Source organism: Rhinopithecus bieti, unplaced genomic scaffold (genome assembly GCF_001698545.2).
Source record: "Rhinopithecus bieti isolate Rb0 unplaced genomic scaffold, ASM169854v2 scaffold_6946, whole genome shotgun sequence".
Lineage (NCBI taxonomy): Eukaryota > Metazoa > Chordata > Mammalia > Primates > Cercopithecidae > Rhinopithecus > Rhinopithecus bieti.
This window is the reverse complement of record NW_016805697.1, coordinates 637,844-660,552: the sequence shown is the minus strand read 5'-3', so window position 1 is coordinate 660,552 and position 22,709 is coordinate 637,844. Positions and strand designations below refer to the sequence as shown.

The window sequence follows — 22,709 nt, the reverse complement described above, 5'->3', positions numbered from 1 at the left end:
TTTTTTTTTTTTTTTTTTTTTTTGAGATGGAGTTTTCCCCTCGTTGCCCAGGCTGGAGTGCAATAGCACAATGTCAGCTCACCGCAACCTCTGCCTCCCTGGTTCAAGAGATTCTCCTGCTTCAGCCTCCCGAGTAGCTGGGATTACAGGCAAGCACCACCATGCCAGGCTAATTTTGTATTTTTAGTAGAGACAGGGTTTCTCCACATTGGTCAGGCTGGTCTCGAACTCCCAAACTCAGGTGATCCACTTGCCTTGGCCTCCCAAAGTGCTGGGATTATAGGTGTGAGCCACTGCGCCCGGCCTTTTTTTGTGTGTGTTTTTGTGTGTGTGAGACGGAGTCTTGCTCTGTCGCCCAGGCTGGAGTGCAGTGGTGTGATCTCAGCCCTCTGCAACCTCCACCTCCTGGGTTCAAGCGATTCTCCTGCCTCAGTCTCCCGAGTAGCTGGGATTACAGGCATGCATCACCACGCCCTGGTAATTTTTTGTATTTTTAGTGGAGACAGGGTTTCATCGTGTTGACCAGGCTGGTTTTGAACTCCTGACCTCAGGTGGTCTGCCTGCCTCAGCCTCTCAGAGAGTTGGGACTACAGGTATAAGACACCATGCCTGGCCCACCTTTTAGAGATACCAACTATTTATAAGTGATGTCTGAGATTTCGTTCACAATAATCAGAGTTGAGAGGGAAAGGAGGGGGTGACACTGATGAAACGAGATGATCCATGAGTTGCTGGCATTTGGCCCCAAGGGCATCACAGACGCTATCACAGGGAGTAGCCCAGTCCATGGGGCGCTGGGGATAAGGATCATCCACGGACTGTTTTTGTGTGTTGCATCTCCATAAGAAAAAATGTGTCAAGATATAAAACACATCCCCAAGTGGTAAGCCCACTTGTGATGGTGTCACAATGCTAGGCAACTAGAAGGGGTGCTTCCGTCTAACAATTCACGAGACATTAATATTCAACCAGCTGTAAAGGCTAATGGCCAAGTTCTGCTTTCAGGCACGGAGGCTTCAATGTGGCATGAATAGACATTTCCCACGAGCCTCTGAATAGAGAATCTGGACCTGTTTATGTAAGTTCTGGCCTTTAAAAAAGCCAAGCATTTATATGATTAAGGGAAAAGTTCAGCTCTCACCCTGTCCTTTAAGGTTCACATTATGGGGGAAAGGAAAGAGAAGCTAAAGTCTGTCCATTAAGCACAATTCAGAGATTCTGCTTGGGTTTTCTCCATTAATTGAGAGTTCTTCCTTTAGTAGGTCAAGTCAGACTTTCCATGCTAATGTAAGAAATGTATTCTTTTCTTGTTAGTTTTAAGTTTATCAGAATCTAAAAAGCCGTGGTTAAAGGCCTGTTTTTTAGAGTCTATCATTTATAAATGCTGTTCATTTTCTTTTAAAAAAATTAATTTTGTTTCTTTCTCACAGCCACTGGCTGTAGAAAATGCTGTTCATTTTCAAGTGAATAAACTCCTACGATGTTCTAAAACTGAAATGACAGATAAACCAATTATAAAATTATGAAAAAAATATCATTTTCTATCTTAAGTATTTGCTGATTTAAAAAACTAGTTTTGGACAATGGCTTTGGGAATCGAAAAGCATAGTAAAATTTCAGACAATAAAAATTTTGGATTTCCTTAAGCTCACCATCAGTAGAACAACCACAAAAAAACCCCAAAAACAATTAGTAGAAATAAGCCTAAATAGAAAAGTTCCAAATAAGCCCCAAAGTAATGGCAAGCAGCATAAATCACAATACCTATATGCTTAAAATAGCAGCTGGAGTAAGGGGTTAACAAAACTTCAGTTTCTAGGAGCGCACTCCATAGTAGGTCCATTTGCCCAGCAACAAAACAAAACAAAACAAAATGCCACCTGGGGAAAAATAATTTTGAAGGCCGCTGCAGCTGGAGAGAGCAATAAGTGATTATTTCTGTAACTGGAGTGATGAAAGTCATGCTACAAGTTCAGCTTCAGAACGCAGCTCCAGGGATGGCTGGGAGTGCGTCAGGAATCAGAAGGTCAACATGGCAGCCGGTGAGTGATGCAATCAACTTCATGGGCTTCGGACAAGCCTTCAGGCTCACAAAATCCGCAGTCACAGAGACCCGTAGTTAAGAAAAATATTAAAATTCACCTGAATTAATTATTTCCTTTCTTCGTTCATTCAACCGCATTTAATAAATAAAATACGATAAACATAATCAGACATGTATTTAAAAAGTGTCCATATAGCTAGCTTATAGTCCTCTCAAAGAGACAGCCAATAAAATAGCTTCCCTCTCAGAGATTATTTTAGAAAGGAAAACCTTACCCTCCCATTGAAACCCCTGCTGCCAGGAAAGGAGCAGAAGGGTACAGGCTGTGTACATGGTGAATAACTGTCTCCAAGTCTTCAGTGTTAGCACAACAGTAAGTCCTTGGTGTCTAGAAGAAGTGACAAGTAAAGCACAAAAATTAGAATGTGAGGTTAATGATTTGTAAAATGCAGAAATGTAAACAGGAGCAAGAAGTCATACATATGAGAAAATAACCTTTGCACGTACTGTAGTATTAATAATTTATCATTTTCCTGTCTTGCAGTGCATACATATGCCATTTAAAGTCAGCACAGTTAGAGTTGGCACTAACAAAAAGACCATGAACATGCAAGGAAGGCTTGATGCAGATGGGGCAAGATCAATACAAATACCTTAAATTTTAGTACCATACACAAATGTGTCTCCAACTTAACCAGAGCAGTTTAGGAAAAAAACCAGAGAATTATGCTTCTATTAAACAAAGAACAACCTGTAACCCCAAAGCCAAAAATAACTTTTTTTTTTTTTTGGTAAGACAGGGTCTTGCACTGTCACTCGGGCTAGACTGCAGTACCATGATCACAGCTCATTGCAGGCTTGGCCTCCCAGAATCAAGCAATCCTCTGACCTCAAACTCCCAAGTAGCTGGAACCACAGGTACAGGCCACCACAAACAGAGAATTTTTTAAAAATGTTTTGTAGAGACAGGGGGTCTTGCTATGTTGTCCAGGCTAGTCTTGAACTCCTGGTTTCCAGTGATTCACCTGCTTTGGCCTCTCAAAGTGTTCAGATTATAGGCATGAGCCTGTGCCTGGCCCAAAGTAACTTTAAAAATATATATATATATTTTTTGAGATGGAGTTTTGCTCTGTTGCCCAGGCTGGAATGCAGTGGTGTGATCTTGGCTCACTGTAACCTCTGCCTCCTAGGTTCAAGTGATTCTCCTGCCTCAGTCCCCTGAGTAGCTGGGGTTACAGACACCCACCACCATGCCCGGCTAATTTCTGCATTTTTAGTAGAGATGGGATTTCACCATGTGGACCAGGCTGATCTTGAACCCCTGACCTCAAGTGATCTGCCCACCTCAGCCTCCCAAAGTGCTGGGATTACAGGTGTGAGCCACCATGCCCGGCCTATTGTTTTTGTATTTTTCGTAGAGACAGGGTTTCACCATGTTGGCCAGGCTGGTCTGGAACTCCTGACCTCAAATGATCTGCCCACCCCAGCCTCCCACAGTGCTGAGATTACAGGCATGAGCCACTGTGCCCGGCCAAATATTTTCTTTTCTAATAGTATGTATATACAGATAGCCTCAGCTATACTACTGCAGTAGACACTTAAAATGTTAAAATATGTAAAGTTGATCATGCTTCAATATATAATGCATTTAAACAAATGGTTTTCATGTGAACGTCATCAATAAGGGCTCTGTAGCAGAAGAGCAGAAAAGCATCACGGATACTTCACTTGAGATCTGGGAGGAGGGGGCAATCCTCTCTGTAGAATATATGTGAGTGCGTGTGTGTCAGAATTAAGTATATGTGGGGCCGGGCACGGTGGCTCAAGCCTGTAATCCCAGCACTTTGGGAGGCTGAGACGTGCGGATCACAAGGTCAGGAGATCGAGACCATCCTGACTAACACGGTGAAACCCCGTCTCTACTAAAAAATACAAAAAACTAGCCGGGCGAGGTGGCGGGCGCCTGTAGTCCTAGCTACTCTGGAGGCTGAGGCAAGAGAATGGCATAAACCCGGGAGGCGGAGCTTGCAGTCAGTGAGCTGAGATCCGGCCACTGCACTCCAGCCTGGGCGACAGAGTGAGACTCCGTCTAAAAAAAAAAAAAAAAAGAAGAAGAAGAAGAATTAAGTATCTTTGAGAAAAAATAACCAGAAATTTAATAACAAGGAGGGGAATCTGGTAACATTACTGGAAGAAAACATGGAAACTAGTTATCTACACCACCCAATTTCATTATGTCAATAAACCATGATCATACTAGGAAGGTTTTGTATTACCCAATGTTCAATCACTAATGAGTAGCCTGAGAAAATTATAATTTTTATTTTATTATTATTATTATTATTTTTTGAGACAGAGTCTGGCTCTGTCTCCCAGGCTGGAGTGCAGTGGCCGGATCTCAGCTCACTGCAAGCTCCGCCTCCCGGGTTTACACCATTCTCTTGCCTCAGCCTCCGGAGTAGCTGGGACTACAGGCGCCCGCCACCTCGCCCGGCTAGTTTTCGTATTTTAGTAGAGACGGGGTTTCACCGTGTTAGTCAGGATGGTCTGGATCTCCTGACCTCGTGATCCGCCCGTCTCGGCCTCCCAAAGTGCTGGGATTACAGGCTTGAGCCACCCTGCCCGGCCTGAAAATTATAATTTTTAACAACTGCCTCAGTTAAACTCATCCCTAAAACACAGCCTATTCCCTACTGGCATCTTTTTGATATCTGCAAATATGTGACTCTCCGAAAGAAAAACGTTAACCTGACAATATTTTCCATCACTAACATTTATTGAAACATTAAATTTGTGTCCACAAAATCCTGAGGAAGACTCCAGTGTTTCTATTTTATAAATGAGGAAACTGAATTGAGAGGTTAAATAACTCCTGTAACATCTTAACAGCTAATAAGTGACTATGCTCAGATACTTAAAAAAAAAAAACTTTGTGACTGAATGCACTTCAGTCACAAAGGGGAGCACAAATTCAACGTAAAATCTAAACAGAAAATATTTTATACTAGGCTCATTCATAGTGACTTCAGAATTTGTCATGAGAACCTGGGTGATGAAATCATCCTTACTCAGCATTTTGATTGAGTCTATTCACACTGCACACCTTTAAAATTTCTGAATTATTTATGAATAGTCCCCAACATACATTGCTATTATACAGGCTTTAACTATATGTGTATATGTAAGAATGCATACATATAGACACCTACAGAGTTAGGGCATAAGAAAAAGCCCTAAGGAAAACTGCTAGGATCACAGAATCTTTGTGTCAAAAGGACCATAGATGTCACTTGGTTCCTTATTTGTACATAAGGAAATTAAGGCCCGGCAAGGTTGAGTAATTTGCCAAAGCTCACAGATTAGCAGAGGCTGCATTCTATGTTTGTAGTAAGAACCTAATTCTTGTAAAGCACCAGGGTTCCATGAGGTACAGAGTGAATAAATCAATATCTGGTACCCTCAGATACAGGGACTGATTTTTCCCTAAATGTTTTTCTCCAAATAAATTGCATTAAGATCAATACTGATAATATTGCCAATGAAGGAGTGTGGATTTCTGGCACTGCCTTCATTCTAGATAAAGCACTATACAATCTGATATATTATTTTCTTTTATAATAGTATAGCCCTATAGCCCCAGCTGTGCTACACTGCAATAGACACTTAAAATGTTAAAATATGTAAAGCTAGGCAGGTGTAGTGGCATATGCCTGTAGTCCCAGCTACTCGGGAGGCTGAGGTGGGCTGATCACTTGAGCCCAGCAGTCTGAGAGCACCCTGGGCAACACAGCAAGACCCCTATCTCTTAAAAAACAAAAAACAAAAACAGAATTAGCCAGGTGTGGTAGAGGATCACCTGAGACTGGGAGATAGAGGCTGCTATGAGCTGTGATCATGACACTGCACTCTAGCCTTGGTGACAGATTGAGACTGTCTCAAAATGAATAAATAAACTATATAAAGCTCCTTATGCCTCAATACATAATGATCCAATGGTATAGATCGACAGTTTCCAGAACTCTGAAACTCAGCAAATCTGGAACCTTTCCATCATAGTCAGCCTCCTGCTAGCTCCTCCCCTGGCTTCCCCGGTGGCTCTGCTAGCTTTCCATTTCCTACCTAGTCACTGTCACTTTTCCCCCAACCCCAAATGCAGGTAGGTATTCATTCCCAAAGGTTTTATCTTAGGCTTGTATCTGCTTATTTTCTGGTCAATACCCAGTTCTTGAAGCTCTCATCTACTCCCGTATCTTCATCAACCACCTCTCCCCAGTGACTGAACCTAAACCTCCACTGTCACTTGCATCCTCAGCTCCAGATCCAAATTTCCAAGTTCCAGCAGGCAGCTGCCCTATAAAGTTCTACCAGTACTTCAGACTCAAAATGCACAAAGATTAACCCATTTTCCTCTTCATGAAAACTCCCAACGCTTCTCCTAACTTCCCATTTCCCTATAAACGGCATTTACATTTTCCTAGTTAAAATTGTGGGCGACATGGCCTTCTCCCTCTCCTTTAACCACATAGCTGATAAACTGCCCAATCCTGTAGCTTCTTCCTTTTCAGTGAAAGGAAACTCCTCTCCACTCTAGTACAGGGCTGGATTCTCTCAAAAGGGCCCCTGAAGCAAGGACGTGAGTGCCAGCAGTTCATTTGGAAGGGGACACCAGGAAGCACCCGCAGGAGAGTGGCAGAGTGAGTCAGGAAAGGCAGGAAGTCAGTAAGAAAAATATACCAGGCAGTTTATGGCTGTGGGCAACTGGGACTCAAGTTCCCTGGGATAGTCTGGGAGACTGTCGAACAAGGCTTACAATGATCCCCACCAGTGGCAAGTGAGCTATTTATCCACCAATTCCCTTTCAGCCACTGGTTGAAGGCTCTCCTGGAGGATGTTAACTCCCTGGTACTTCTGGTCTGCCCTAAGCGCAGTTCCAGCAGCTCCAGTGGCTAGAGAAGGCCCCCAGTCACAGAGATGGAGGAAGCCCTCAAAAAGGCATACATGGGAATGGTAAGTGCCAAGGGGTAAGGATGTAGCACCAGCTGTCTTTGCTACAAGGCCTTTTTGCCTCTCACCTGGACTGCCACAAAACTTAACTGGTTAACTCCCAGTTTTTCCTGATAATCATTCACAATCCTACATTCAATGCACTATCAGATTAATCTTCCTAATGAACACTTCCAGCTGTAATCATGACAGTCTTTCTGCTTAAAATTTCTCATTAGCTTTCCACTGCCTACTGAATTAAGCCTCTGCCAAGCATTCAAGACTTTCCACAATATGATGCCGAGCAACCCTACCAGCTCTGTGTTTTATTATTTCTCCAATGTACAGACACAGACCAATGGGATACTGTTCTCTTGTCTGCTAGGCCCCTTAATATCCTTGCCACCTGTGTGACCTTCACCTGCCTGGTGTCCTTCGCTGTCAACCTTGCCTGTTGAAATTGTGCATGGAATAAATGCCACAACAAGGCTGTGCATGGTGACTCATACCTGTAATCCCAGCACTTTGGGAGGCTGAGGAGAGCAGATCACTTGAGGTCAAGAGTTCAAGACCAGCTTGGCCAACATGGTGAACCCCCCCACCATCTACCAAAAAATACAAAAGTTAGCCAGGCATGGTGGCACATGCCTGTAATCCCAACTACTTGGGAGGTTGAGGTGGGAGGATAGATTGAACCTGGGAAGCAGAGGTTGCAGTGAGCCAAGATCATGCCACTGCACTCTAGCCTGGGTGACAGAGTGAGACCCTGTCTCAAAAAAATAAATAAATGTCACAACAGGTGAGACTTGGCCCCTGTCTTTTAGGACCTCACAGCTGTTCTCAATCCTGCTCCTAATTGCCCTGTCCAGCCTGCTCCATGCCCTGTCCCACGTGAGTCTCTATCACTGTCTTTTCACCTCTAGCTCTGTTAATAAACCTTTGTCCAACTGAACTGACACACAGGACTAAAAGGGAGGAGACCAATTAATTAGTAAGTTCTGATATGCACAACTATGCAGTTCTACCACACAGCCTCATGCTCCTTGATGGGTTCCAATAGGAAACATCATCTGTCTTCTTTCTTCACAGGATCTGAAGTTAGAAATAAGCAGAGCCTACAGAACTTGGGACCCATTAAAGATTCACCCAGAACACACAGCAAAGACAGTTAAGGGGCAGTACATTGAATCGGCAGGCTCTGCAGAAACCGTCTTCAGGCCTGAAGATACAACTGGAAGCTTTTTAGACAGAAGACTCTGGTTAAATTCTGTTACTCGGGCTACTAATGCAACTGGCAGCTATCCTTCCGGTAGATGAAATCACATCTAATCAGAAGAGGGATGAAGGAAGAGCTGGGAGGATTCTGCTGGGTGGTGAAACTCCTTCTGGGTGGGATGAGGATGGGAAAAATGTGAAAAATCCAAAAGATATATCACTTCCAGTAGATATTTGGACATAAACATTCAGTAAGTTAGAATAATTTGGTAATAATTACAAACCAAGGTTGTTTAAATTATCCAACTGTGACTATGATCAGAGAGCAATGACAGTAATTTACTTGTTTTCATTATTTTTTATAGAAATGAGGTCTCATTATGTTGCTCAGGCTGGTCTCAAACTCCTGGGCTCAAGCAATCCTCCTGCCTCAGCCTCCCAAAGTACTGGGATTACAGGCGTGAGCCACCATGCCTGGCCAACAACAGTAATTTAATGGCTGAAAGAGGTTAGTTTTTAAAATGCACTTAAGAGAATGAAATATAATTACTATTATTCATATATAAAAGAAAAACAATAAAGTATATATTTTATATTTACCTATGGACTACATCTCATTTATCCTTCTTAATCAACTAAGGCTTCTTAAAAGCTGACAAACTGATTTCTCCTAACCTGAAAGACAATTTTCTTGTACCAGATTTAGAAATTCTGTTTTAGAATTAATTCTCTTCATTAAAAAAACAATTTTTGACCTAGACTCAAATTTTAAAATTCCCTCTGTTAATCAGGTAGCCAGACTCTCCCTAGCTATTCTTGGAGGAGATTAATTTGCTAATCTGTCGTGGAAGCCATAACTCAGAATCCTTCTCTCTCAGGGCTGGGGTTACCGCACTTCCAATGCTGAACTAAGCTATCTAGAATTTTAGTTTTCTGTCCAGCAAAGTGAAAACTGAAAAAGACACATGAATGCCTCGTAAAAAATCACTGACGTTTCATATTTACTTAACTGTAATGTTTGATGATCATCAGGATCTTAGAACATTTCATTGCGTGTTCCTCTCTCAAGTACTTAATGATCTGCACTCAAATATTTGATAAGATGCATTTAAATGAACTCTGTGATTCCTGTGTGGTTGTGGGCCTCCCCAAAAGGAATAATCCTTTTAAAATAGAACTAATTACACTCTCTAATTGATCTCTACAGTGTAATGTGTTTTCATTTCACCCACCCCTGTCCAGTACCTAGTAAACTGCCTAAGTCGTCCCTAGGAAAATTGATTTTATTTTTGGAATATGAGTTAATTAATTAAGGAGTCAGAGAAAAGAAAAATTATTGGCACATAAGTAAAATCAGCAGTTTAATGAACAGTCATTTCACCCAGTCATTGATAGACATATTAAATGACCAACTGTCTAAATTTGCCTGGGAGTTTGCTAATTGTTAAAAACAACTAACCATAAAACAAAGGGCCCCAGGAAATATCCTGGCCAGCCTGGAGGCTGGCCTCTGTGCCACATTCCTGCCAACGCTCCAGATGGCTGCCGTACATGCTCATGATGTCATGTTGTACAAGCTACACCAATAAATGAGCAGTTTTGTTAGTGGCTTAGAGCAGGTCAGCCAGGAGTTATTTTCAGTCCAGGCTCCTAAGAGGCAAATCTCGTGACTCACCTGGGTCATGGAGGCTATCACATGCAGGACTACTCATCACCTCCCAGGGATTTTCAGCCCTGTTTGTACATTAGACTCTCCAAGGAGTGTTTAAAATAAATTACAGATACTTGGACTCCACCCCAGACCAAATGAATCAGAATCTCTGGGGGATGGGGTTCAGGGATCAGTATTTTTTGAGATGGAGTTTCACTCTTGTTGCCCAAGCTGGAGTGCAATGGCACGATCTCAGCTCACCGCAACCTCCGCCTCACAGGTTCAAGCGATTCTCCTGCCTCAGCCTCCCAGTAGCTGGGATTACAGGCATGAACCACCACATCTGGCTGATTTTGTATTTTTAGTAGAGATGGGGTTTCTCCATGTTGGTCAGGCTGGTCTGGAACTTCCGACCTCAGGTGATTCGCCCACCTCGGCCTCCTAAAGTGCTGAGATTACAGGTGTGAGCCACCGCGCCTGGCTGTTTTTTTGTTTTTGTTTTTGTGAGACAGTCTTGCTCTGTCACCCAGGCTGGAGTGCATTGGCACAGTCTCAGCTCACTGCAACCTCCACCTCCTGGGTTCAAGCGATTCTCCTGCTTCAGCCTCCTGAGTAGCTGGGATTAGAGCACCCGCCACCATGCCTGGCTAATTTTTGTACTTTTAGTAGAGAAGGAGTTTCACCATGTTGGCCAAGCTGGTCTCAAACTCCTGGCCTCATGCAATCACTCGCCTTGGCCTCTCAAGTGCTGGGATTACAGGTGTGAGCCCCCACACCTGACCAGGGAGCAGTAGTTTTCAGTGCTTCCCAGGGGACTCTAATGGGCGGCCAGAGTTGAGAACCTCTGCACCAAGAGAGTAAGTAGGGTGAGAGCTAAGCCAAGAGGAGGATGCTGCAGTGGTAAAAATGATAAAACCTATCTGGAGTGACTTGGGAGAAGGGAACTCTAGTTCTATGTGGGTCTGAACCTCTTGGATTCCTTGAAGTGTATGGGGAAGTACTTCCAAACATCTCTTATCTTACAGGATCATCTGACACATATTAAGCATGACAGCTAGCTATTAAAGTATTATTTCTAAAACTCTTCCATTATTCAACAAAACATTCTTTCTCTTTTATTTTGAAATTTTTTTTGAGCTAGGTTCTTGCTCTGTTGCCCAGGTTGCAGTGCCGTGGCATGATCATGGCTAGCTGCAGCCTTGACCTCCTGGGCTCAAGCGATCCTCCTGCCTCAACCTCCTGAGTAGCTGGGACTACAGGCACATGCCACCATGCCCATACCCAGCTAATTTTTAAATTTTTTGTAGAGATAAGGTCTCATTATGTTGCCCAGGCTGGTCTCCAACTCCTGGGCTCAAGTGATCTTCCTGGCTTGACCTTCTAAAGTGCTGGGATTACAGATGTGAGCCACCACGCCTGGCCACAATCTTCTACATTTAAAATTTTTGTTATTATTGGACTGGACCCATCAATGTTGGGAGAAAATTCTCAAGGATTAAATGTGTTCACACCTACACCTGGCTGAGACCAGCCTCCCTAGGTTGTTATATAGATGAAGGTAAGGGGAGCAGGGACAGGTTATTTTGAAGCACTTAGGAAAGGGCTGACTTGGGTGGAACAATGTCCAGTAGGGAGGTACTGCACGTGAGAAAGGCACTGCCTAAAAGTAGAAGTTTGAAACTGAATTGTGCCCTGGCCGGCCCTGACCTCTATACCCCTCCTTCCTCAGGCTATCAGGCAGGTCCCTTAATCCTTTCTAAATGCCTTTTTCAGAAAATGGCCCATGGTGGGGTGAGGTGGAGGAGCTGGGGTGATGGGGTGGGGGAAGAGCTCTAAGTCCCTCCTACACTACTAGCTTCCTTGGAAAAGCTAAGGAGGAAAAGCTAATAGGAAACAAGAACAGATTTCTCTAGACCTGAGTCTTTAACCCTAAAGAATCTGAGGTTAGGGGGACGATCCTCTCTCTGAAAACCCTCCTTCCGTCTATTCCCAGATTTTCAGGTTGACTTGACTGGAAGCCAGTATTGAAAGGTCAAGACGCTAGGCTGCACAGCCCGAGTTCCTGCCATAAGACCGCTAATCAGCTTTATGACTTCTGACTGTCACCCCACTTCTCCAGAGGTGTCCTCACCTATGGAATGAGGAGGGGTTTTTTTTTTTTTCTTTTTTTTTTTTTTTTTTTTTTTTTTTTTGAGACTGAAGTCTCACTCTGCTGACCAGGCTGGAGTGCAGTGGTGTGATCTTGGGCTCACTGCACCTCTGCCTCCTGAGGTTCAAGAGGATTCTCCTGTCTCAGCTTCCCAAGTGACTGGGATACAGGCATGCGCACCACACCCAGCTAATTTTTGTATTTTTAGTAGAGATGGGGTTTCATCATGTTGGCCAGGCTGGTCTCAAACTCCTGGCCTCAAGTGGTCCACCCGTGTTGGCCTCCCAAAGTGCTGGGATTACAGGCATGAGCCACCACATCCGGCCTAAGTTGGCTTACATTCTATCTCAGCTCCTCATCTGGTCTGGGACTGGAGTCAGGTACCCTGAGGAACAGAGTTGGTCCACAGGCCACATTTTGGGCAGTGCTGCTTTAAATTATTTTCTAGCTTCTGCTTGACCTTCTTGGCCCTCCCTTAACTGCTGAGCCAGCTCTAACTTGAACTAGAAAGCACTTAAAGGAGGATTTTCTTTTTAAAAGCTTTATGAGATGTCATTTGCATACCATAATTCAGGTACAAGTCAATGGTTTTTCACATATTCAGAGTTGTGCCATCAAAATTTAAGAATATTTTATCACACCAAAAGAAACCTCCTACTATTAGCAATCATCCTCCACCTCAAGCCTTAGGTGATCATTAATCTACTTTCTGTGTCTATAGATTTGCCTATTTTGAATATTTCATATAAATGGACTGATACAGTATGTGGTATGTTGAGATGAGCTTCTTCACTTAGCATAATGCTTTCAAAGTGCATCCATACATTCAAGACTTCATTCCTTTTTTTTTTTTTTGAGACGGAGTCTCGCTCTGATGCCGAGGCTACAGTGCAGGGGCGCAATCTCGGCTCACTGCAAGCTCCGCCTCCCGAGTTCACACCATTCTCCTGCCTCAGCCTCCCAAGTAGGTGGGACTACAGGCGCCCACCACCACGCCTGGCTAATTTTTTTTTTTTTTTGTATTTTTAGTAGAGATGGGGTTTCACCGTGTTAGCCAGGATGGTCTCGATCTCCTGACCTTGTGACCCATCTGCCTTGGCCTCCCAAAGTGCTGGGATTACAGGTGTGAGCCACTGTGCCTGGCCTATTTTTATTTTTTAGAGACAGGGTCTCTATTGCCCAAGCTGGAGTGTAATGGTACAAACACAGCTCACGGAAGCCTCAGACTCCTGGGCTCCAGCAGTCCCCCTGCACCCAGCCCCCCACATGCCACCACACTTGGCTATTTTTTGTTTTTGTAGAGACAAGGTCTCACTATGTTGCCTAGACTGGTCTTGAACTCCTGGACTCAAGTGATCCTCCTGCCTCGGCCTCCCAAAGCGCTGGGATTACAGGTATGAGCCACTGTGCCTGGCCCATGTATAAGTTTTTGTGAGAACATATATTTTCATTTCAGGAATTTCTGGGTCATATGGTAAATCTATTTTAACTTTTGGAGGAACTGCCAGACTATTTCCCAAAGTGGCTAGGATGCTTTTCTTATTGGGTTAGGAACACAGAAGTCTGCATGATCCTATAACTAAAAATAGGGAACCCAAGATCCTATAACTAAAAATAGCTTTCTGTGTCTACATATTTACCTATTTTGAATATCAGTTATAGGATGTACAACTAAATTTACAGCTTTTAGTTATAGATCCTATAACTAAAAAGAGCTTTCAACAAATTTTGGCTAAGTTATTTGCAAGTTACCATTCCTAAACAAGTTCACAAAGTAATCAACAATATTAGGGAATTTGTGGGTAACCTGGATTCCTATCCTTGAAAACCAATCTGCAGGGCAGAAGAAAAAGTCTCATCTATTCCAAGGCTCCTAGAATCCTACAGGGATATCTGAGGTTTGCTCCACTGAGACTCGGATTGTCTGTCTACTGTAGGAAACAGACCCAAGGAGAAAAGTTAGTACAGGATGCTCATTTCTTAGTAAGAAAGGCCTTTGGCTTTCCCCCAATCCTACAATAACTAATTGGAAATGAGGACACAATGGCAGTGGAAAATTTCTACTTCCTTATTCTCCTTTGTAGGAGCCATAGTAATCTCTATAAATTCTAAGTATATCTCTAACATTTCCACTCCTAGGAGAACTGCCTACCCTAAATTTCATTTCACCTTTGCTAGTTCCTGTGAGCTAATTTCTGTTAGAGACAGTTCCTTCCTGTTTGATCTCTGCTGATTCATCTTTTGTTCTTTTTTATGCCTACCCTAAAGTCTCGCTTACTCTGGGTCTGAGCCACATTAAATTCTTTCTGGAACAAGGTGAGGTATAAATAAACATCAGAGTTCCTCTAGTATGACACAGTAATTGTTCTTAGCTTGAAGACAGAAAGAAGCAGGATTATCAAGAGATCTAAATATCAACACTAACTCTAATAATCAATATTAACATCTCATTTTTTGATCCAACTCAAAAAAGAATAACAAGGATGTAGAATGACCAAAGGTAATTACAATTATATCCTTTTAGAACAAGTACTTTAAAAAAGAATTTCAAGGAAGTAAACTAATTAAATGTATACTTCTTATACCCTAATGATCTAATGAGTTAATACAGTAGCAATTATGCCTTGAGTTATAAAAAACTTTAATTTTAATTTTAATTAATTAAATTTTTTTGAGAAGGAGCCTCACTCTGTCGCCCAGGCTGGAGTGCAGTGGCATGATCTGGGCTTACTGCAACCTTCGCCTCCTGGGTTCAAGCGATTTTCCTGCCTCAGCCTTCCAAGTAGCTGGGATTACAGGCATATGCCACCATGCCCGGCTAATTTTTGTATTTTTAGTAAAGACGGAATTTTGCCATGTTGGCCAGACCGGTCTCAAACTCCTGACCTCATGATCCACCCACCTCGGCCTCCCAAAGTGCTGGGATTACAGGCGTGAGCCACCGTGCCTGGCCTGTTTTTTTATTATTTTTTAAATTTAACAGAGATAGGGTTTCTCCATGTTGGCCAGGCTGGTCTTAAACTCCTGGGCTCAAGTGATCTGCCTGCCTCAGCCTCCCAAAGTTCTGGGATTACAGGCATGAGCCACTGTGCCTGGCCCTAAAAAGTTTTATTTTACAAGATATTTTAAGTTTACTGTTTCTTTCTTTTTGTTTGTTTGTTTTTGAGATGGAGTCTTGCTCTGTCGCCCAGGCTGGAGTGCAGTGATGCCATCTTGGCTCACTGCAACCTCCACCTCCTGGGTTCAAATGATTCCATAGTCTCTGTAAATGTTTTGTTTTTTTTCTTTTTTTTTTTTTTTGAAGAACGGAGTCTCGCTGTGTCACCCAGGCTGGAATGCAAATGGCTGGGATCTCAGCTCACTGCAAGCTCGCCCTCCCGTGTTACTGCCTTCTCCTGCCTCGGCCTCCCGAGTAGCTGGGGACTACAGGCGCCCGCACCTCCGCCCGGCTAGTTTTTTGTATTTTCTTAGTAGAGACGGGGTTCACCGTGTAAAGCCAGGATGTTCGATCTCCTGACCTCTTGATTCCGCCCGTCCGGCCTCCCAAAGTACTGGGATACAGGGCTTGAAGCCACCGCGCCCGGCCCAATTTTTTGTATTTTTAGCAGAGATGGGGTTTTACCATATTTGTGCCAGGCTGATGCATCGAACTCCCTGGCCTCAAGAGATCTGGCCCACCTCAGCCTTCCTAAAGTGTCTGCGGATTTACAGGCCTGTGAGCCACCGTGCTCAGCCTTCACTGTTTATTATTTTCCATGTGAACTTGAAAAAAACAAACCTTCGTGATGGTGGCAAGTATTACATTTATTATATTTCAAGTACACATTATTATATTCAAAGTTAAGAAAAGAGAAACAGGAACAGGTTATTTGACTTGTACTTTACACTGTATAGCTGGTTTAGTGGTGTACAACAGAACTTGAAACTGGGACTTCTTACTGAGTCCAAGGTCCTTTCTGCTACATAAAACCCAAGCTGCCTGCCAGACTGTAACTCTAACAGGCTAAGTAGTGTTATTAGCTATTTCTGAGACCACATATATTGCTGGGGGGTTACTAGTTAAATCAAAAATCTTAACGACATACTGTGTAAGACTCCAAGAAAGACCCAGCTACCTTATCTTTCTTAGAACTCAGTGATTTTTTCTTTGGAGGTTTCAAAAATCAATTAAAGCTTATGGGCTGAAAATTACTGGGTTTGCTTACATTTCAAAGCATAATTTCTAATTAACTTTAAAATGTTAGAGAGAATTTTTTAAAAGCATCCTTCTCTTTTCTCTCCTCCTTCCTATGTGCTTCTTTTTTCTTTTTAAAAAATATATATATAATACTATACACAATATATTTTAACATTATCATAATATATACCAATATATTATATACGATTATGCTCTACTATAATATATAATATATACAATATATTTATATATAATATATAATATATATACACATATTTTATATATATATCATATATATACACACACATATATTTGAGACAGGGTTTCATTATGTTGCCCAGGCTGATCTTCAACTTCTGGGCTCAAGTGATCCTCCCACCTGGGCCTCCCAAAGTGTTGGGACTGCAGGTGGGAACCACCACTCCCAGCCTGTTGTTTCTTAAGCTTCTAACCATCAATCTCCCCTTTTACTCTACACATGCCCTAACTAATCTCAGCTACTCTTGAGCTTCCACCTGCACAATGATAATCTCAGTCTGTCTCTCTCTTGCTTGCGTATTTTCTCCTGAAAGCCAGTCCAGTACATCCACAAACTTACTAAAAATTTCTACCGAGATGATCTAAAAGCACCCTAATCATCTAAAACGGAATCTGTTATCTTTGTTACATCATAATCTCACAAATTCTTCTAAATTTCCTATTTCAAATACCAGCATCTTCCATCAGCCAGCCAAGCTAGAAATATTACCTTTGACTCCCTTGTCTTTACTTCCCACAATACAACTAATACTATTTTCTTCCCCATGAACACTACTCATTTTTGTTATTTCTTCTTTATTCCCCTTCCATCTGCTTTCCAACTCCAAACTCCATGTAGGTCTGTAGTAACTGCTTTCTAACTGGCCTCCCAGCCTCCAGCCTCCAGCCTCCTTCCCCTCCATCTCTTTCTTTCCTACACACTACTGCCATGGTTCTCTTTCTAAAACATGACCATGATCAAATTATGCCCTTGCTTCAAAATATCAATGATTCACTACCAGGTTTCTTAGGATTCTACATGTGATTCTTCAAAATCTGGCCCTACCCTTCTAGAAAAATTCCTGCCACTTCCAGAATAGTAAGAAAGCATAAAGCATAATGGTCAAGAACATAAGCACATAGTTAGATCATCTGGGTCTGAATCCTGGTTCTGCCATTGATTGGGAGGGGTAAGTTCCTAACCTACCAGTGTCTTGTTTTCTTTATCTGTAAAATGCAGGATAGGGCCAGGTGCAGTGGCTCACACCTGGAATCTCAGCACTGTGGGAGCATTGCTTGAGCGCAGGAGTTTAAGAGCAGCCTGGGCAACAGAGTGAGACTCCATCTCTACAAACAACAACAACAACAAACAAAAAACAAATAAAAAATCAGCCAGGCATGGTGGCACAGACCTCTGGTTCCACCTACTTGGGAAGCTGAGATGGAAGGGTTACTTGAGCCCAGGAGGTCGAGGCTACAGTGAGCCGTGATTGTGCCACTGCACTCCAGCCTGGGCAACAGGGCAAGACCCTGTCTCCAAAAGGAAATGGGAGATAATAGGGGCTATACTTACCTAAATCATTGGGCTGTTTCTATTTCTGAAGATTAAATAGGAAAAGACATAACTGATACATTCTACAGATTACATAAATATTAGATAAAATTATCATCATCATCCAGCCATAGTAAGTAGTTGCTATTGCATGCACTTTATAATATCCTGGTCTTTGTGCTGAGAAAGCCTCTCTCTCCCCTTTGGAGGTTCAATATCACAGCCTTCAAGATCCAACTTAGAATGCTACCTCTCTAAGTTCTCCTCTCTAAGTTCTCCTCTCTAAGTTCTCCTCTCTAAGTTCTCCTCTCTAAGTTCTCCTTCCTAAGTTCTCCTCCCTAAGTTCTCCTCCCTAAGTTCTCCTAAGTTCTCCTCTCTAAGTTCTCCTCTCTAAGTTCTCCCACCTCCCCAAGGCACTTTGTTCTCTTTCCCTTTGCGCTCTGTAGCCTTAACAAAGGCTACTGTTACACTTAGCACTGTGTATATTTTTATGGACTTGACTCTCTCCCATAACTAAAGTTTGAGCTCCTAAAGATTAGGGCTGTGTCTCATTAATATGTATATCTTCACTCTATTGCCTTGCACAGTGCCTGATTTAACAGGCACACACCACGGCTTTGCTGAATGAACAGATCTTTGTCCCTCACTTCATAAAGAACTAACGAGCTCGGCTTTGCAGCACATTATTTCCTTGAGAGCCTCAGACCATGTCTTCCCCCGCTTTGTGTCCTAGAAGAATGCACAGCAGACAGGAGCTGTTCAAAATGATTTGCCTGGGCCAGGGCCACAGTGACACATTCAAATCTTTCCCCTTTAGAGTACTATCTGTCTACGAGATTCCTAAAGGGCTGGACTGAATGAGGAAATGTGAACCTTCACATCAAACTATTTATTACAAGGCACTTGCGTGAGACCATAACACTCTGTTACTTTTGCTTTCGAAATCGTATTGATCTTCATTTCCTCCAGTGCCTAAGTCCCTGTAAAGCAAAGTACAAGAGGTTTTTCTTCCCAAGTTCTTATAAAGTGTTGACATTTGTGACCTGACTGTAAATTTTTATTTCCAGCATGACTTAATTATTTATAGTCTTAATGTCATTCTCTATCAATGACCCCCAAAATGTTTCTTTCAATCCTAGTAGAATTGCCTTTGACCTGCTGAGATTGTAAAAGTTAAAAGCTGAAGAAAATGTTAGCGAGTGGAATATTTCTCATTCCAACTCACGGATTTAAACATCAGATAGAGTGATTTTCTAAGAGGTGAAAGATCTATCCTAGCAAAACCTCAGAATTAGACGGGGGGAAAAAAGACCTGATATAAATTTTAAAAGGTTTCAATAACATTTCCACCATGTAAACTTCAGCTGGCAAAATACAAATATAACATACAAAATTGTTTCATAACAAATGTAAATTTCGTAAGTGGAAAAAAAATCACTGTATTAGTTAATTTGTTTTGCATTGGTTAATTTTAAAGAAAATGTGTTTTGCATTAAAATAAGGCCTTCTCTTCCCAGTTCTTCCCAGAGTCAGGAAAAGCTAGGTTTGAGAGGTGAGAAAAAAAATGATGTAGGCCTGTGAATAATTATGATGTTAAAATGTCGAGTAGAATACAAAAGTTTAGCTTACAAGAATAGAACTTACATTTTTATAAAAATAGAAATATATTACATTAAATTTTATTTATATATGAAATCTGAATGAGCACAGACTAAGGGAATTTCCCTGGTTATATAATTATGGGTCTTGTAAATTTCCTTTTTTCCACATCTGTATTTTTGTATGATAAATTTGTATTGCTTATGGAAACAAAGTTATTTTAAATAAAAGAATATGCTTTTGTTATAAAACTATAAATGATTCTTTAAAAGTTAAGACTGTTGTCTTTTAAATTTACTTACCAAGAGATTCTCCCCGCCACTCCTCTGTTGTTAAAACCACACATCTAAAACCAGGAAAGCAATTTTGTTATTTCTACACGATTCTTGCTCATGATATAATAATCTTACTGACACTGATTTAGAGCACTAAAAGATTTTAAAAATCTGTCTCACAGGTATAATGTTTGACAATTTCATCTAAATGCACTAAAATAAAATTCCAGTTCTCTAAATTCCACATGTGGGTTCAAATTAGAAAATTGTATACTAAAGTGATGTTAATGTTTCCTACCAAGATTAGAATATTTCTTCCTATGCACATATGTGGGCCTCCAATAAGTGTTTTTAAAACAATTCTAAATACAAGTCAAATTTAAATGTTTTTGCTTTTTTTTTGAGATGTAGTCTCGCTCTTGTCACCCAAGCTGGAGTGCAATGGCATGATCTTGGCTCACTGTAACCTCCGCCTCCTGGGGTTGAAGCGATTCTCCTGCCTCAGCCTCTTTAGTGGTTGGGATTACAGGTGCCCGCCACCATGCCTGGCTAATTTTTCTGTATTTTTAGTAGAGATGGGGTTTTACCATGTTGACCAGGCTGATCTTGAACTCCTGACCTCAAGTGATCCACCTACCTCCGCCTCCCAAAGTGTTGGGATTACAGGCGTGAGCTACTGCGCCTGGCCATGTTTTTGCTTTAAACAAAGAAAAAATATATATCCTCTACCCATTGCATTTGTAACATTCATACGTATCTATTTATATCCTAAGAAACAGCTCTTGTTTCCTTGAGGCTCAGCAAACATGGACGCCAGAATTTTACACGAGGTATAAACATCACCGGTAGAGCTGCAAACAGCCTGGGACCTGAGCTGGTGGGATGGGCCCCATTATGCTACTGCTTACTGTTCAGCTGACCTAGGGAGGAAAGATGATCTTGTGCTTTCTCTGATCCTGTTTGCATCTGCGGGGTAAATGGGCTCAGATCAATGCAGAGGGTTTAGGTCAATGCTGGCTCAAGTAAGTACTCGGTGAAAGTTAGCTATTAGTAATAATGGTAGTTGTAGTGTCATGCTGGTTTCAAAAGTTATTTCGTATTTAAAATATTTAACTCTCATTTAACTTTCAGGCAGCCACAGCCCCAGATATGTATTTTTACCATCCTTAGACAAAATCCTGATTTGTGTCTACACGGGTTCTCACTGATTTAGTGGGTCTATATTCATAAGAATTAAAATTTATTTTGTTTTTGTCTGATTACCTATCCAACCAATCAAGGCCATCTGAGATTCCAAATCTCTTCTTGCAGGGTGCTGCTGAGCACTGTACAGGTTCTAAGCACCGATGAACCAACTGCTGTATAGAACATACACAACTCTGACTCTCTTCTCAGGGAGGTTAGATCTCAAGGCACACCACCTTCATTTAATGTGGTATGCAGGCTATGTTCTTGCAAAGGAATTTTCTTGCAACTGAAAAGTCATATAGAAAACTTTATTAGGCCCAGTTGAAAGAAGATAAATGTTTAGAAACCTCAGAAATCCTATTTGATCAAAAGCTAGAAATACTACATTTTACTGACTCACCTAAGAGAAATATATATTTTTTTTGAGACATGGTCTCACTCTGTCACTCAGGCTGGAGTGCAGTGGCGCAGTCACAGATCACTGCAGCCTCAGCCTCTCATGCTCAGGCAATCCTCCTGCCTCAGCCTGCTAAGTAGCTGGGACCACAGGTGCACACCACCATGGCCCAGTTAATTTTTTTCTTTTTTTGAGACAGAGTCTCACTCTGTCACCCAGGCTGGAGTGCAGTGGCATGATCTCGGCTCACTGCAACCTCCATCTCCCAGATTCAAGTGATTCTCCTGCCTCAGCCTCCCGAGTAGCTGGGATTACAGGCATGTGCCACCATGCCCAGCTAATTTTTGTACTTTTAGTAGAGATGGGATTTCACCATGTTAGCCAGGTTGTTCTAGAACTCTTAATCTCAAGTGATCTGTCTCCCCTCGGCCTCCCAAAGGGTTGGGATTACAGGCGTGAGCCACTGTGCCCAGCCAGCCTGGGTGATTGTTAAAAGTTACTTGTAAAAACAGGATCTCACCACGTTGCCCAGGTTGGTCTCTAACTCCTGGGCTCAAGCGATCCTCCTGTCTTGGCCTCCCAAACCCTGGGATTATAGGCATGCATCACCGCGCCCGGCCAGAGAAATCTTAAATAAACTATAAATACATTCAGAAAAGTCAGAGTAGGCTCAGTGACTCCTGTATCTTTTCTTGTTAAAAACAATGGCGGCCGGGCGCGGTGGCTCAAGCCTGTAATCCCAGCACTTTGGGAGGCCGAGACGGGTGGATCACGAGGTCAGGAGATCGAGACCATCCTGGCCTACACGGTGAAACCCCGTCTCTACTAAAAAATACAAAAAACTAGCCGGGTGAGATGGCGGGTGCCTGTAGTCCCAGCTACTCGGGAGGCTGAGGCAGGAGAATGGCGTAAACCCGGGAGGCGGAGCTTGCAGTGAGCCGAGATTGCGCCACTGCACTCCAGCCTGGGCGACAGAGCGAGACTCCGTCTCAAAAAAAAAAAAAAAAAAAAAAGGCAAGATGTCTTGATATAAATAAAATTTCAGTTGGCCATTTGTATTTACTTGCATAAGCACCTAAATCACACAGGAACCAGTGCTAAAGTTAATTATGACCTTGAAACTTGAAGCTCCCAGTCATTCAGAAAAGAATCACTTTAGAGTACAAACATTAAATAAGGATTAAAATGGCTTCTGGAGCAAGATGTCACCACGTGACTGCCAGTGAGAGAAGGCAAGAGCACTAGTGAGGGGAAAGAAAAAGATGATCTGCAAACTCATGAAAAAGCAGCCTACACATCTAGGATTTTCTTCTAAACGGCAGACTGGGATATTTGCGCTTTTCTTCAGACAACTTTGGAAAGTGCATCATAGTTCTGGTAGCTCTTGCTAGAGGAGGAATTGTACTGACCACTCCATAGGGCTTTGTTCCTAACAATGTTCAATCAGTAGCAGTCATCATT

At 42.3% G+C, this 22,709-nt stretch overlaps 1 protein-coding gene across 1 annotated transcript in view; it reads right to left on the bottom strand.

The window, feature by feature from the left end:
- ABHD3 (abhydrolase domain containing 3, phospholipase) overlaps nt 1-22,709 on the bottom strand; it is a 46,007-nt gene that overhangs the window by 12,244 nt on the left and 11,054 nt on the right. Inside the window, exons 5-6 of the mRNA XM_017873516.1 lie at nt 19,691-19,714; nt 2,320-2,432 (exon numbers count right to left, since the gene is read on the bottom strand). Coding sequence (XP_017729005.1) covers nt 2,320-2,432; nt 19,691-19,714 — 137 coding nt within the window. The remainder of the gene's footprint in view (nt 1-2,319; nt 2,433-19,690; nt 19,715-22,709) is intronic.